The sequence below is a fragment of the Botrytis sinoallii genome (assembly GCF_014898435.1).
Source record: "Botrytis sinoallii strain Bc 23 chromosome Unknown BSIN_001, whole genome shotgun sequence".
NCBI lineage: Eukaryota > Fungi > Ascomycota > Leotiomycetes > Helotiales > Sclerotiniaceae > Botrytis > Botrytis sinoallii.
In genome coordinates, this window is record NW_024066028.1 from 1,453,286 (window position 1) to 1,468,690 (window position 15,405).

Genomic DNA, 15,405 nt, shown 5'->3' on the forward strand with positions numbered 1-15,405 from the left:
GAGAATGGAGATAGTATCGTGGGGGGGGTTTCTCAGTCGTGCTGATAAAAAAGTTCCCAGAGAACTTTTTTTTTATTTCTCCAAAGCTTCTCAATCCGCTGATTAACAGAAGAACTCTTTGCTTATTGGATAGACCATCTCACCGCCTTACACGGACCACCTGACCCTAGAACAACAGAACATCAAAACAAATCTATTGGTTGAGAATGAATTGAAGTACATAAGATGGTTACTGCATTGAGTGAGTGAGGGAATGGGTTAATAAGATGAGAAAGGGAGTTGATTTGATGATTGAGCTTCATTCTTTTGCTCAACAACTTGACATTAGCTCATGACCATCATGAGTATCGATAGGAGGAAGGCAGCTCTTTTCGGTGCAGCAGCAGCTGTTCGACTGTTACTATTTGCATCTTTCCCGGGCCTCCCAGATTTGTTGACAGCGAGAGTCGAGATCTCTACACCAGTTACAAGCTTCAAGAGATGTATGTTCCCATACGCAGAGAAAAGCATTGAATTGGCGACTAACTTCATGCAGTACAAGAGGGCCTCTTTCTTTACAATCACAATGTCTCCCCATACGATGGTGGTGTCTATCATCAGGCACCGTTATTCCTCCCTCTCTTCTCTCTCCTCCCAAGCTCTTCGATGTATCCCGCATTCACATACCTACTATACACATTGGTCGACCTTGCCAGCGCAAATGCTTTAATCAATATAGCAGAGTCTGGGGAGGCAGGAAATTCGAAGCTCTTCACATCTCCTAGAAAGGATAAACGGTGGACCAGCTTCGCCATTGCTGCTGCCTTTCTTTTCAACCCATTCACCATTGCAACATGCATTGGCCGTCCAACAAGCATATTCACAACTTATGCTATATTATATGCCATTTCAAAAGCATTAATTGGCGCATCTTATACCTCGATGTTCGCCATAGCATTCGCAGCGTACCTGTCTATGTATCCCATACTTCTTTTCCCTCCTCTGGCCCTGCTATGCTATGATCGTCAACGTCCTAGTAAGCGTCAGGAGTCTTTACCATTGTTCATTGGCACCAATGCCATAGCTGTCTGTGGTTACTTATACTCCCTTTTACACATGTCGTACATAATCACGGGGTCTTGGGAATTTCTATCATCAACTTATGGTGTCCAACTTCTTCTTCCAGACCTCACGCCCAATGTTGGACTGTGGTGGTATTTCTTCATTGAAATGTTTGACTCTTTTAGGTCATTCTTCCTCGGTGTATTCTGGCTCCACCTCTCATCATATGTCGGGGGCCTTACCATTCGCGTACGACGTCAGCCTCTTTTTGTGCTCACAATACTCCTCGGAATCTTTGCGATTTTTAAACCATATCCATCAATATCAGATACCTCTCTGTTCTTAGGGATGCTGCCAGTCTATAGTCACCTTTTCCCATTAATGCGATATTCTTTCCTAGCCTCTTCTACGGTTCTATATGCAACATTATTGGGACCTGCCTTTTACTATCTTTGGATTTATGCCGGAAGTGGAAATGCCAATTTTTTCTACGCAATTACACTCGTATGGAGCCTTGGCTGGAGTGTCCTGGTGGTTGCAGATTTACTCTATGCAGTCCTCAGGGATGAATGGGAAGTTGAACGACCGGAAATGAAGGGTAAAGAGGTCAGGCAAATATAAGTATGATATAAAGCAATCAGATCAGATCGCATCCATCATCGATATTTCTTTGGTACAATGCGACATGTCGTGATTCCTATGAAGTTATGTACAACGAGGCTTCGGTTCTACTACGTCATTACAAACTTCCAAAAATATATCCATGACGATGAAGGCTAAGAAATTCAAAGCCTGCCGAAGATCTCGTACCAGAACCTATGGTACACGGCCTCTATTCTATGCCTTAAATGACGATGTATGTGCAAAAGCATCTCTCCATATAATCAATCCAATGCAATCTTTATCCTTACATTAGTCTACGGGCGACATTCCCAATTTTCCGTTTTGAATCCCAGTCACATCTTTTCCCACCCTTTCTCCTCCCTGCGCTCTTTCTTCTCCTGGTCATTTCGCTTCTTTTCCTGGACCTTCCGACGTTTTTCTTTTGCCTTTATTTCTATCTCATTTTCCTTTGCTTTCCTTCGCGCATTGCTGTTTTTTCTCCGTTCATCTTCATAGTGCACATCCAGCTGGGCCCTCATCCTCACATCTTCGGCCTTTGCTCTTGCGGCACCATTTGCTATGCTCTTGCGTCTTAGTCTCTCTCGCGCTCTTCTCTCCTCCCTTTTCGATTTACTTTCCAATTTCATTCGTGATTTGATCTCAATCTCAAAGGTGCGTATGGCATTGTAGATACGTTGCTTTATTGACACCTCTGGCGCATTGGCATTGGCATTCATGTCGGAGTTGGAGAGTGTCAGTGAAGCAGGAGAAACGTTGTCAATGCCGGATTCGGAGGATGCCGGTGAATCAGGAGTAACACTGTCAATGCCGCAGTCGAAGGGTACCAGTGAATCGGGAGCAATGCTGTCAATTCCGGAGTCGAAGCGCGCGGGAGACGCAAGAGTCCGACGTACCGAACGGTTTTTACTTTCAGTATTGAAAGGATCCGGATTTGTCCATTTAAACGAGGATTCGGGAGACTAAAGAGAGGTCAGTGACATGACGATGCCCGAAGGCAACTGCGGAGATACCTTGGTTGATCGGGCCGGATATTCTTTGGGAACTGGTGAGAGTTCGGTTCGTTGAGTTCGGGTCTGAGAGGAGTTCGCTGCGATGAGACGTCGATTTTGATTCGAGAGAGATTGAGGATTTGAATTTGTAGAGCGTTGAGGGTTTCTTTTCTGAGGAAGTCGGGGAATCCGATTGGGGGTGTTCATGATCACGGTAAGAATCTTAACATCCGTCAGCGCCGAGTATATTTCGAATGATCAGTGGAGGTCTACAAATTGTGGTAGAAGTTTTATGATGCAGATGAAAGGTCTATGATGTAGCATGATATACTGAGGATATAGGTCTAGACTCCACTATACCCAGTACGGTGCTTGAGAATGAACCTATGGTTACTAAAGCTTAGTGGGCGATCTTTTCAAAAAAAAAAAAAAACTAAGAGTAAAAACCGTTCTGCTGTGGTGTCCATGGCTATACGTGATCGGTGACAGATTCTACAAACTAACTTTGAAATTACATAAATTGCTGTAACTCTTGATTACAACGAATGTGACTGGACAAACTATACTGAATCAAGATTGAGAGATTCAAAGTTTGTACCTCTCTTACGTGCACATCAGTTGCAAATGTGTACACATATTGTAGTACTAAATCAGTCAAAAGTAGCGGTATTGAATATCGGAATGACGATATGATAATTTGGAGCCAACAAATCATTTTGACACCTCTGAAACTTTATGATTTTCAATGTTCTTTGAGGGAGAGTTGGAAATTTAATGTAATTCTGACCTGTCGATTGCGGTTATGGAAAGTGTTGTGAAATCAAATACGGTAAGCGGTAAGCACATTTTTTGCCTAACGCCGAATTAACATTTTTCTGTCCATTTTCCAAAGCATTCACAAGATCTTCGTAACAATGTTCATTGCATGACTTTTCACAATGTCGTCGCCAACAAACTCGACATTCACGAATTCTTCTCCGCCCCGCGAAAACCGCTGGAATGGACCAGCTTCAACATGGCAACAAATCACAGAAGAAGAACGTGGTTTGGCGGCCTCGCTGGATGAACTTCGGAACAGAGATTTGAGCCTTCATTTATATAATGCTTTCGCTTTGAAAAAGCGAGCCAAAGAATTCAATGCTGATGGAACTGTTCATGGTAAAGATGAGGATCAAGATAACTCAAATGAATTTGTACCTCCTAAAAAATGGACTGCATGGCCAATTGAAGCGACGGAGGTCCCAAGGGAAGGCGAGCAGATAGGTCCGGATGATAATGACGAAGTGTTTACTCTGAGAAGAAAGGAGACTACAAAATTGAGTAGGGCTTTGGAAGATGAATTGATCGGGGTCACGTTAAAGTATTCAAGAGAGAGATTTCTGCAAAGGGAAATCGCCGAGGACCATGAAAGACAAGTCGAAAATAGTGTTACCGAGGGAATGAATATTGATGAACCACAACAAGAGCAGTCGGAAGATCCTGAGATTGGAGAAGATGGTATTAGAAAATCATCGGAGCCACCTCTCACCACAACTATACTCCGACCCGAGATATCAGCTGACGACGAGCGTTCTCGAGAATTGTTGCACCCATCAATCAGGCATACCCTTTCGAAATTAGATGATGTCTTGATGGCTTTGCACCATGCGCGCAAAACCTGCCGACAGTATGCCGCTCAAACTGAGTTCGATACGGACGTGGAGTCTCGTTCACGTGCAACTAGCATAGCAGGTGATGCTACAGATAGAGATTCGCCTGTTAAAAGGCCAGTGGGTCGGCCACGCAAACTTCAGCCCATTGATCCTGCAGCCGTCCCTGTGTTTACACCAAATGAGAATGGCCTTGACGACCCCGAACTTTGGAGAGTGAAGAAAACTCACCGAGGACGGCCGAAGAAGGTTTACGCGAGGTTAGAGGGCGAAACCCAGCATGAATATCTCACTCGGATTGCCAGAATTCAGAAGAAACCACTGCCAATTTTTGCCCCACCAATCGAGCCAAGTACACCTAAACGGGAACGAACACCTGCCTCGGTGTCTCCTCAAAAATCACCTAGAAAGCTTTCAGATAAGACACGCAAGCAGATGCTAGGTCTCAGGGATTGGAGCGAGGTACTAGGATCTGCTGCATTAGTTGGATTCTCGCCGAATGTCATTGCTAGGGCTACGCAAAGATGTGCAGATCTTTTTGGGGAGAATATGGTAATGAGGACTATGGTTGAGGGACCTGCAGTAGGAGGAAAGGACGATAAAGTAACAGAATATTGCCCGGGAATGATTCCTGATTTTGATGAATCTGAAGAATCTGGAGCGTCTTTCGATGAAGACGAAGACGAATCGTCATATTCAGCTTCCGACACGGAAAACGCGGATAGTAAAGACCACCCTCCCACAAAGCGAAATGCTTCTCGTATTGACAGTGATGAAGAGATGGAAGGAGCGGTACATACCGATAGATTTCTCAAGCCGCTCACCGGGAAGAGAGGATGGCGGGGTATCGACAAGGAGAAGAGAAAACGAAGCAAATCTGGGGTGGATATAGGAGACCGGGAACAAGCATCTGATGGCGAGGAGGATGAAGCGTCGGGTTCATACTCTGAATCGGACTTAGAAGTGCAGGAAGAGGTTGAGGGTGGAAGTTCTGATAGTGAGCATTGAGATGGTTTTATCGTTTGTTCATGAGGACTTCTTTCATAAAAATTCCACACAGGGTGAAGAGGGTGATGGCAGATTTCCACGTGTTTCATATCGAAGTTTACGAAGAATTGGCGTAAATTCTCGACACATGAATACCGCACTTATTTGTCTCCCTGATTGTGCAGAGTGGGACTCGACGATATTGACCTGAAGTCGGCAGTGTTATCCGAGGTCCCCCTCCAAAAGAACACTTCGTTTTACATTGCAACAGATTTTAGGGTCTGGAATTTTTGGCATTGACATTGAATTATTTTGCAAATCATAAAGCTTTTTTAAAAGACGTCATCAGACATGTATTACTGCGCTCATATGAACAGACATACAATGTTTTAGAGCTCAATAAACATAGTATTTCAAGCCCGTTCTCTCCAAAGTATATTATAAAATAGAATAGAAGAGCCAATAACAATATCCCAAATTCCCGCTAAGTAACACAGCAAACGTAAAGCAAACACAAAGGTATCTTCGCAAAATAAACAAATCATTCACTCGTCTGAGTGATAACGGTCGTCTTATATCCACTCGCCCAATCAATCCTTTCCCCACTTCTACTTCCTGTCTCACTACTTTCTCCGATCGAGCGGCTGCTCTCTCCTGTTTGGTACCCTGCACTCAGAACACTGACTTCTATTGAATCATCCGACTCTTCTGCTTTCCATGCCGCCTGTAGTCGTTCTCTTTCTAAATCATCCTTCCGCACGATTTTCTTATCCGCATATACGTATGTTCGAACGCCATAAGTGTCGTCTAGACCCAGCATTGCAGCAAATCGTTTCGAATATTCGTCATCAGAATTGACAAGGGTTTCCTGGGAAGTTTTGCCAGCGGTGGCCGACTTATCAGAGTAGATACTAAAGGTTCTCTTTTGACGGGCACTGAAGAGAGGTCGAAGCGTAGCAAAGGATGCGGCAGTTAAGGCGATGGCGGGTTCAATTATGGACCATTTAACTAGATTGATTCCTTCCCAAGTGTAGTCGGTGGTTTGGTTGAGTTTATTAATGTAGTATATGCGGATTATTGTTGCTGTGCTTGCACTATAGGTAGGTTAGCAAATCGTTGTATTTGAAACGTACGTTGGCAAAACTTACAAGAAACCAAGAGATAGAATAAGAACAACTGAAAGTTTTGTGCGCGGATTCATCTTCATCTTCCAGACAAATGTAATTGGTAGAATACCATAAGCCCAGTCTGTTAGAGCACTCATGGCGGCATGTGCATAGGTAACGTTAGCTCGAGTTGATGTGCTCAAGCAAAATCCGCTGCCGTCGTCGAACATATTCCAGAAATAAGATATTGGTTGACATTGCAACAGTACGAAGATGAAATACGCCATGCTGACCAGAACTGCAATAGCCATAACACTGTAGATAATCCAAAATTGATATCGTTTGTTGGCGAGTCGTAAAAAATAGACCCCGATGGAAACTTTCGTAATAGCCATGGTGATGACATAGAGAAGTTCACTCGCAAATATGTACTGGAAATAGTGAGCTGAATATCCAATTGTATTCTTCGAGAATACACACCTTAGCAAGCTCATCGAGATAATCTGAATTGATATTGTATATATGAGCACCGAGTCCAAATGCAAGTGACCGCAATAAAAGTCCACACAAAGCAGTATGTATAGTCTAAGGTCCATAACGTTAACATTGATCCTCATACATCATAGTGACATACATACTATGGAAGCAACAGTCAACCAATCCTCAGGTCCAAAGAATTTTTGAATTCCAATCCTGACATAAAATCGAAGTATACCGGCAATCCACGGTAAGGCTAGAGCAGCACAGGCAACACCCGTCACCTGGGCTCCTCGATTAACACCGAGAACATGATCATCACGAGAGATGAGGTCCATCATTGCGATTGAGACCATGGTATATCGAGGAAGTGTTGCTCATGAGGAGAGAAGGAAAAGGCAATCATTGATCATCAACAGAAATTGAGGATGACGTTAAGCAATTGGCTTTTCAGATACTAAAATCTGCAAGTCACTGGTATATATGAAGATGGAAGCAGAGAGATTTCAGGCAGGTGGACATGGATTATGACGCTTCTTAATAGTTCCCTGTATCGACAATTTCTCGGCAAGAGCGAGTCTAACGCCTACGAAAGAAGTCTAATATAGGTCTCTCTTCAAGCCACGCGATAACCTCGTGAATCGTATCTACGATGCACCTGCGAGATACGATTTTTGGAGCTACTTGGTGGATAGTTCTTCACGTTAAATTTTTCGAATGGGGTGCCCGGTTGTGACAAATTTCAATTTTGCGGAGGATCTGCTTTCGGTTAATGGGAGAGGGTCAAAACTCGACTGTTGGTATGTCAACTCCAAAAGGACTGGAATTCACGAATGCTGTATGAATGCAACTATTGTTTGCTTTCCAATAACGAGTTACGAGTAGACTGGCTGACCGACTGTAAGCTACAAGTGCGTCTCGTTCTAATATATAATACTTTGTGAAATATATTTCACGAGGCTTTTTTAAAATTGCTCTCCAGCAAGCTCGTAAATGATTCGTTGTCGGTAATCGGCTAAACTGCCAATTTTAGTTCAGAACTAATCACACCCTATGCATACATTTTTTTGATGTGCCTAGAGATATGTCTACTCCGTATGACCTTGTCGTTCGTCTCTAACTCGTGGCTACCAATGAAATTTGAGTTCTCGGAGATATAGATAAGTTAGCTAGATCGGAACTGCGATAGGACTATTGGCTAGCACCATTTAGTTCGTCCGAACACTCTGATCCCCACCAGGTTAACACCCTGCGATCCAGAAGGATTCGGATTCCTGAATGACAAAGCTGGATTTCAATAGCGGTCGGCTTACACAATAGGGAAATACAACCGATCTTTTCGTCCGAGGTATCTTTTGGTCGAATGCTAGGCTTTGTATTGGATAATGCGGATTTCTACGGAAGTGAACAATGTTAACGATATTACAGGAAGATCAAGACAACGCATAACATGCTAGGAGACTTTAGTTCGAATACTTCAGTTCATGTTCATCAATTTTACACGTGCAAGTCAGTGGATAGACAATCAGCGCACAGCATCAATGTGATGAGACATCGCAGTCCCTATTATCTCGTTTAAATCGTTCGATCCTTTCCCATCGCTCGGACCGAACTGGTGATCAGAGCTTGCTGTCAGTGCAGCGGTGACTTTACATGTCAATGCCATCAGGTACACCATAACGATCAGATAAATCTCAATATAGAAGTGTAGTCTGATTCTCTATGGCTGGGATTTGGTAAAAGGTTGGTCTGAGGCATGGGCACTATGTTATGGGCTCTACATGAAATTTTGGTTGATTGACAAATATTTTTACGCCTCGTTTTTGGAGGGGGTTGGAGCGGTATCTCACGAGGTGTGGGAAACAATGTTGACTATTCTTTTGAAGTTGGCTGCTCGCAACGAAAAGAAGCGTTGAGACAATTACTCAAAACATTTTATACGACCAGGATCATATGTAAATAGACACCATTTTTTTTTCTTAATGAATGGCTTTAGGAAACATGGAAGGAATCGCTAAAGAGAACAGCGAAAATGGCCCCTGAAGATCTAAGTGAATACAGAGTTCAAACTGATTATTAGATACCAAACGAATAATAAGCAAGCTTCTCTTACAATTAACCACTCTCAAGCTCTGAACTGTATGACTTTTATTCCCTTTGCCAAAAGATGCCGTATTCAACTATCAAAACTCACAGCTACATCTATGGCACATTGAAAATCCCCGTGATATACTAAGTATCCAAACACATTATAACCCTCTCGTTAAAACGTCAAGAACCAAATAACTGGCTACCCGTACCTACCTAAAACCCCCATGATGCGGCGGAGGATAGCTATAAACGCTCGGCGGTCTCCCCGTATCACTACTAACGTCACTATCATAATGAGCCGGGCGATAATGATGTCCACTTCCATGCCTCCGATGTCTCCCATGATGCCCGCTCCTCTTATCATAGATTCTTCTTACGGATGGCGCATACATAGAGCTTATACCTGAGTATGAATCTGAATCGGAGTGATAAGAAGCCACACTTCCATAACCATCTCGCACATATTCGCGATGACGATGATGAACCCTTGGCTTTTTCTCAGGAGGTGGATCATTATCTGCTTCATTTCTCTCTCGATAGTTACCTACAAAATCGCTATCTGTGACAATACTTTCTTCGTCTTCTTTTCTTTCTGGTGCGTAAGGATTTTCCGGGTTTTTGTCTTTGATGCGATGCTTCTTCTCGTCTCGTTCGGTTTTATATCGATTTCGGTTTAGCAGTCTTTCCAGTTTCTTGTCTGATTCCTCGGCTGCCTTTTTCGCAGCTTCTTCGGCAGCTTTTGCTTTTCTAGATGCGTCGTTGTGGAGTGTCATGGGTTCAGGTTGAATGATATTTCCATCGTGGTCAAACGGACCTTTTTGCCCATTCTTATCATCTCCCGGTGTGTAAATATTCAATATATTTGCCGCTTTTTTGACAAAATTCCTACTTTTACGTGCGGCCTTCACCACCTTAGAAGACTGTTCGGGTCCCATTTTTCGGTATGGGAAGTCCGCTGCATCGGGAAATGTTTTGCGGAGGAACAAATATTCTTCGAGCAATGCGGAACTTTTCGGCCATTCGATTATAGGATCGGGTTTACCGTCGCGACCCATGTTTTTACAGCATTTGGAGATAATTTGACTTATCCAGTACAGATGCTTCTCTTTACATTTCCTGGGCTTTTTTCTTTCTACTTCGGCAACGATTTCTTTGAAGCGACGGTAGTGGTCACCTTTACGGATACGACCCTGTGAGGTTCGGAAGTTAGTAATCTTCTACCAACAGTAGCATAGTGGAGGAGGAAATAGAATCCAATGCGACAATTTGAAGTGTAAAGCCGCCCTGAAGGCTGCATCCAAGTGAGCTTAAGGTTTGGAAGAAGTTAGATGTAGTGGAGTGTGAGAAACTTACGATCTGCACAGCGCGGCCTGGCAGGTTTCGATGATGACGTCGAATAATCTCTGGCGGCTCAGTTGAGCGGGAGAAATACTGAAAATGATTACATTTATGCATGACTGCTTTTTTTATCCCCTTTTTAGGTGTGATGTCTAAGGTGAGAGCCTGAAAAATGACGTTAGAGAGAATTTCGCATGCATTTCCCCACAAAATGTAATGTGTTCGACGCATTATTAAAAAGATCTTACTACAACAAGGGAATCGATATCAATTAAGCCTTGACGAGAGAAGATCCGTATTTCTCAAGTGTAAATCAAAGAAAGTTACGAGTCTGTAGGACCACGAGAAGTAAAACTGTAAGAATGTGTGCTAGATGGCCAAGAAAAAAATGTGTTTTGGTAGGCACCTGGTGGCAAGGATCTTATTATCTTTGGCCGAAAACCAATATGTCGCGTACAACGACATGTAGGTCGAGTTTTTCTTGTTTTTTTTTCAATCTTAGAGTCATTCTCGCCCAAAGATTATTATTGTTAGGAGAAAAAGAAACCAATAAAGGGCGATACTATGCCATATAGGCTGTTGAATCGACCTCGTTACCAGATGGCGTGGAAAACTTTTCCTGGTCCGACCTGATGAATGACCGCCCAGTACAGATTCACGGGGAAAGCTCTTGACATGAGATCTAAGGGAAAACCAACATAGTTCAAAACTCTACAATCAGATTGGACAAGAAACGATGACCTCAAAATTGACCGAGACAGTTGGCCAGGACCTTGAGTTGTGGACAAAAAATAAGTTATAGGTGCTTGAACTCTGGGTTACAATCGGCAATAAGCAACTAACTACGAGTATTGGCTCCTTATAGTTTGGTATCTAGATATGGGAAGACTTGGAAGAACGTCGATTATGGCGAGATGCTTCAAGAAGTTCAACAATCTTCAAACATGATCTCCCCGGCACAAGAAAGGTGTCAATGTTGTACAACCTGAAACTCCTAGGATTCAAGACAGATCATTCGATTTTTATGAAGCGAAATGTGGAGGCAAATTCAAGCAGGTAAATTGTTCGGCAAACTTTTAGGGTCATAGTGAATGCAAATGATTCATAAGAGAATGTATTATAATGATGAAAATCCAGTAAACGAACGAATGTTCTACAAATCACATCGCGACAGCAAGCCTGTTGCTGCAACTGAGCTCCAAGACACCTCCAACGCCTCCAAATATCCCATGTTATTTTCCTCTGCCTATGACCCGCAGGACCCAAACTCCGTTTGCCAAATGACAAATCAAGCCAAACTTCCCAATCTTCTAGTCACATTGCCATCCCAGGAGCCTGTAATCGACTCGCGCTTATCCAGTCAAAGCTACGGTTATCGTATATTGGCGAGCAGCATTGGTCTACTCTCCTCGAGGCATTCTGTAAGTGTGTAGACATCGAAAGAGGGTTGGGTCTTTGCAAGACTCCCCTAGCAAAAAGTAGTTCTACCACACTATTGGTCCATTCTTGATAATGGCGAAGAGAATTTGCGGGATCAATTTTCGGTGGTCCTGCAGTGATGGAATCGCAGATGGCGCGAACTTGCGAGTATTGAGATACCGATACCGTGCCGATGAATCTGCCGGCATTGTTCGGACGTTTGATCTCTTTGTGGGAATGGATCATGCCGTTTTGCATGTCGCCGATTACTTGATAGAGATGACCGCTGTCGCTTCCTTGTTCATCGGTTTGAACGAAGATACCTCGTGAGATACCAAGGAAGTCGACCATGTAGACATTGAAAGACATTTTCAATTTAAGCTGAGAGTTGAGAGCACAATTGTGAAATATAATACGGTTTCGAACTCTGAGGCTAATGTCGACAATGAGATGAGTGCTGGTATAGATGAGAATGAAATTGAATGCAGCTAAGGGAAAGTAAGAGTCTCTCATATATAACAGCACATCAGATTGAACTGCTTCTTTGCAGGTAGCATTGTGGTTAGTACTCCCAATCCTAGCAAAGGCAGTCAAGTCTATCTAAAGGTCCCAATCCTGGCGCGAATTCTCTAGGGGTGGTAAAGACGGTCGAAATGCCAAGGAGGTGCTATCCCCAAGTCACTTACCTAAAAAACGGCATGGTATTCGACGATCGAATAGATAATCTCTAAAAATAGGCGCCGACATCTTGTAAGCAATAATGTCGCCCCATAAATCACATGATTTAAAGCCAATCGAGGTGCTTTGAATGAGGAGGTCGCAAAATTACTTCAGCGAGTCGAAGATTAAGGTAGGATTCTATTATCAGCAGCTAATTCGAATACCTCATCAGATTGACCAACTAGTCGTCTGTGTACTGGTAAACACGATGCATGAGTTTGTTTGCTGAGCAGTAGGTAGTCACATATTTTGGTACTTGAAAATGAACTACTCTTTCAAGATTCTATAAACTATTATATTTGTGCGCAGCGTAGCTGTGAATCTGCAAGTATTGTAGAGCATTGAATGTTGGAAAAAGATAATTCAAAGGGAAAAAGCTTGTAGATCTTTCGACTACAGGATTTACTATCCTAGGATTTCATCAAGTAAAGAGAGTACTATACAAGGCCTAGAGCGGTCGCAAAAGGATGGATGATTCGTGAAATGTGCAGGCTGTAACGATGCACGCATAGCTTTTCTTAGTCCAGCAGATGCTAAGAAGTTATATGCCGGCCCTCTCTTTCACAAATCAATGGCGAAGGATGAGACAATACGTTTCGGCTTGCTTCGCAGATGGGTGCCCGTGGTCAATACAAGGCAATAACCCCGTTGTAAATTGTATGAAGTGAGAAGTATTATCAAGGTGATGATCGACACAAGGTAAGGCATCCTTCCTGCACGCTTTGATAAGTGAAGAAGTGACTCGAGACTTGATAGGCTAAATAAATGGCTTGGATTATGAGAAAGGCTACAAAGTGTTTCAGAAGAACGTGGAATAAGGTTTATGATGGAAACGAGCCTCAAAATCCAGATTGAATCGACTGCTCGAAATAGTACCCGAGACAAGAATGCAGCCTTGTCCCGATAAGAGACCTATATCAGATCGAACTCATCAAACTGATTGCAGACGCTGAAAGTGGGAGGCATTCATGTGGCGATGGTGTTGGTGATTTGTAAAGAGCGACAGATCATAGAAACTATACAGGGCCAATTCGACCATACTTGATGATCAGATTGCGGTTGCATTGTAACAGGTGTTAGAAGGATGAAATAAAGTCTTGTGAATTCATCCAGTATACAATTGCAGTAGTTGACGTTTGACTTTCATCAAGTCGAAAAGCTTGAGTGAGCGTCTCGTCTTCACATTGAAAAGGTGGATATTTTTAACGCCAGGATGCCGTCATCTTGCTCCAATTGCAGTCTTTAAGACTCGAGCGATTCCCCTCTGAATAGATTTCGGTTTTGTCTGTAGGAATGGCCCTCGAGGTCGAGGATAATCGAAGATTCAATTGTGGCAGTCTGCCTTGTTTTGCAGAAGAGCTCTGGCAATGGAAAGTCTCGAGAGGAAATGATGAAGGGTCTTTCCAGGTCACGTGTGACTATTAAAATTGTTCCTTACTTTTCTTTTTTTGGTTGCTTGAAGGATGATCTTTTCTATGCTGATTGTTGTGAGACGATTTATTATGGTTCTAAATGCACCTGTCTACCTGGTATGATGGCTTGTACTGCGTTGCTCTCAATTGTTACGGTATAGGTTTGGATACGGATATGGATATGGACACAATAAACGTGATACGACGCTTATGGCTTGGGTGGGCAAACATAGATGTAGGTGCTCTTCTCCAAACTCAGATGATACTTCTGTTGCTACACACACCGCTTCAATACACGTGTACAGATTTCAAGATAAGTACAATCATCAATATGAGTTACATGGAATAGGAGATTAGAAGTCCTCATTTCTCAACATTCTTTTCATCTGTTTTTGAAGTTCTGTGTTCCCCGGCTTAAAACATTCCGACTCGTGGACCCGCTGTCATCTCCGTAGGGAGGGAGACAGAGAGCCAGGGACGGATACACACCCGCGGCGTGACCATTCAAGATGAAGATTGGCGGTGAGGCAGGCACAACCCCCAGGCGCTTCAATTCTTTTTTGAAAGGGAAACCTGGAACGAGTTGGTATGTTGAACAATTGAACTTCATGGACAAGTGAAAAGTTGAGTTTCAGCGCCGAATATCTGACCCATAGTCATGATTGGGCCATGGAGTGAGACGAACAAGCGCGTGTGATTCCAGTGCGACAGAAATACATACCGAGGTGGAGCGCCAAATTCTTAAAAAGGAAATCTGGAGTTTCACTTGGTGTAGACTGCCACGAGGTTATTGGTGAGTCAAGACTCAAGAGACTGGCAAAGATTCATATGCGAAAATATGCATAGGGATGATTGACTTATATCTAATGCCGATATGTCATTCAAATGCCAGAAGCATTCATTGATCACATATCCTTTCGCAATTGTGATTATATCTTATATTGCGTTATATCATTCCAGCATTTGTTCTTTGCCCAGATAATTATTCTCATTCTATCATCATTTAGCCACTTTGTTCGGCGTCGAACGCCATTTTCATCGTCATAAGAATCTCTTTACAATCTCAAATCATCGCCAAAGCCATTTTCCACAAATACTGATTATTGGGCGACATCGGCTTAAACAATCTGTCACCCGAACGCGCTTTGCAGATAGCGCGATTCTGTCTGTGCAGTAGCGGTCTATCGACACAGCGAATCCAATCTTTGGATTTGTGTTGATTATATCCACTATTACATGAAAAAGTAAAGACACTTTCTAATCAACTGCAAGTGGGCATTGGCGAGAAACAATTGGACAATCGGCTCGGGCAGAGTTCCTCCCCAGGGTTTCTCGATAGTGCGAAATATATTGAATTTTAACCCAAAGATTTCCGCCAAATCTTCTTCCTTTCTTGAACCGATCATCCATCTTGGAGCAAGTACTATAGCACAGGTTTCTCTAGAATCAAGCCACCCTCCGTGTGATCAATTTAGATCTTCAACTTCTCTCGCCGTTCTCATCGTCAGCAAAAGCTCAAGATACCTAGTACGCTAAGATAGGAAGAGAGTGG

At 43.1% G+C, this 15,405-nt stretch overlaps 6 protein-coding genes across 6 annotated transcripts; 2 read left to right on the top strand and 4 right to left on the bottom strand.

Moving 5' to 3' along the window:
* The first annotated feature begins 150 nt into the window (after positions 1-150).
* Positions 151-3,061, top strand: EAF02_000278 (uncharacterized protein). Its single transcript, XM_038896326.1, has 2 exons — positions 151-482; positions 536-3,061. Exons 1-2 carry the CDS (start codon positions 332-334, stop codon positions 1,660-1,662), a joined length of 1,278 nt encoding a protein of 425 aa, XP_038763185.1. The 5' UTR covers positions 151-331; the 3' UTR covers positions 1,663-3,061.
* Positions 1,998-2,861, bottom strand: EAF02_000279 (uncharacterized protein; the record flags this gene model as incomplete). Its single annotated transcript, XM_038896327.1, has 2 exons — positions 1,998-2,624; positions 2,676-2,861. The coding sequence occupies 2 exons, from the start codon at positions 2,859-2,861 to the stop codon at positions 1,998-2,000; spliced, it is 813 nt and encodes a 270-aa protein (XP_038763186.1).
* Positions 3,062-3,587: 526 nt separating the features above from the next.
* Positions 3,588-7,507, bottom strand: EAF02_000280 (uncharacterized protein). Its single transcript, XM_038896328.1, has 4 exons — positions 7,035-7,507; positions 6,877-6,981; positions 6,439-6,827; positions 3,588-6,384 (listed from the first exon to the last, which is right to left on the bottom strand). The coding sequence occupies exons 1-4, from the start codon at positions 7,227-7,229 to the stop codon at positions 5,832-5,834; spliced, it is 1,242 nt and encodes a 413-aa protein (XP_038763187.1). The 5' UTR covers positions 7,230-7,507; the 3' UTR covers positions 3,588-5,831.
* EAF02_000281 (uncharacterized protein) lies at positions 3,593-5,311 on the top strand (the record flags this gene model as incomplete). Its single annotated transcript, XM_038896329.1, has 1 exon — positions 3,593-5,311. One exon carries the CDS (start codon positions 3,593-3,595, stop codon positions 5,309-5,311), a length of 1,719 nt encoding a protein of 572 aa, XP_038763188.1.
* A 1,666-nt stretch (positions 7,508-9,173) lies between the features above and the next one.
* Positions 9,174-10,533, bottom strand: EAF02_000282 (uncharacterized protein; the record flags this gene model as incomplete). The annotated part of the gene is made up of 2 exons (XM_038896330.1): positions 9,174-10,154; positions 10,318-10,533. 2 exons carry the CDS (start codon positions 10,531-10,533, stop codon positions 9,174-9,176), a joined length of 1,197 nt encoding a protein of 398 aa, XP_038763189.1.
* A 1,083-nt stretch (positions 10,534-11,616) lies between these two features.
* Positions 11,617-12,090, bottom strand: EAF02_000283 (uncharacterized protein; the record flags this gene model as incomplete). The annotated part of the gene is made up of 1 exon (XM_038896331.1): positions 11,617-12,090. One exon carries the CDS (start codon positions 12,088-12,090, stop codon positions 11,617-11,619), a length of 474 nt encoding a protein of 157 aa, XP_038763190.1.
* Between the last annotated feature and the right edge of the window lie 3,315 nt (positions 12,091-15,405).

Excerpts from the sequence above, each read along its gene's own strand:
- EAF02_000278 (XM_038896326.1), top strand. The coding sequence starts at position 332 with ATGACCATCATGAGTATCGATAGGAGGAAGGCAGCTCTTTTCGGTGCA. Across the intron at positions 483-535 it reads AGTTACAAGCTTCAAGAGAT|TACAAGAGGGCCTCTTTCTT; the intron begins GTATGTTCCCAT and ends AACTTCATGCAG.
- EAF02_000280 (XM_038896328.1), bottom strand. The coding sequence starts at position 7,229 with ATGGTCTCAATCGCAATGATGGACCTCATCTCTCGTGATGATCATGTT. Across the intron at positions 6,828-6,876 it reads ATCTCGATGAGCTTGCTAAG|TACATATTTGCGAGTGAACT; the intron begins GTGTGTATTCTC and ends CACTATTTCCAG. Across the intron at positions 6,385-6,438 it reads ATTCTATCTCTTGGTTTCTT|TGCAAGCACAGCAACAATAA; the intron begins GTAAGTTTTGCC and ends ACCTACCTATAG.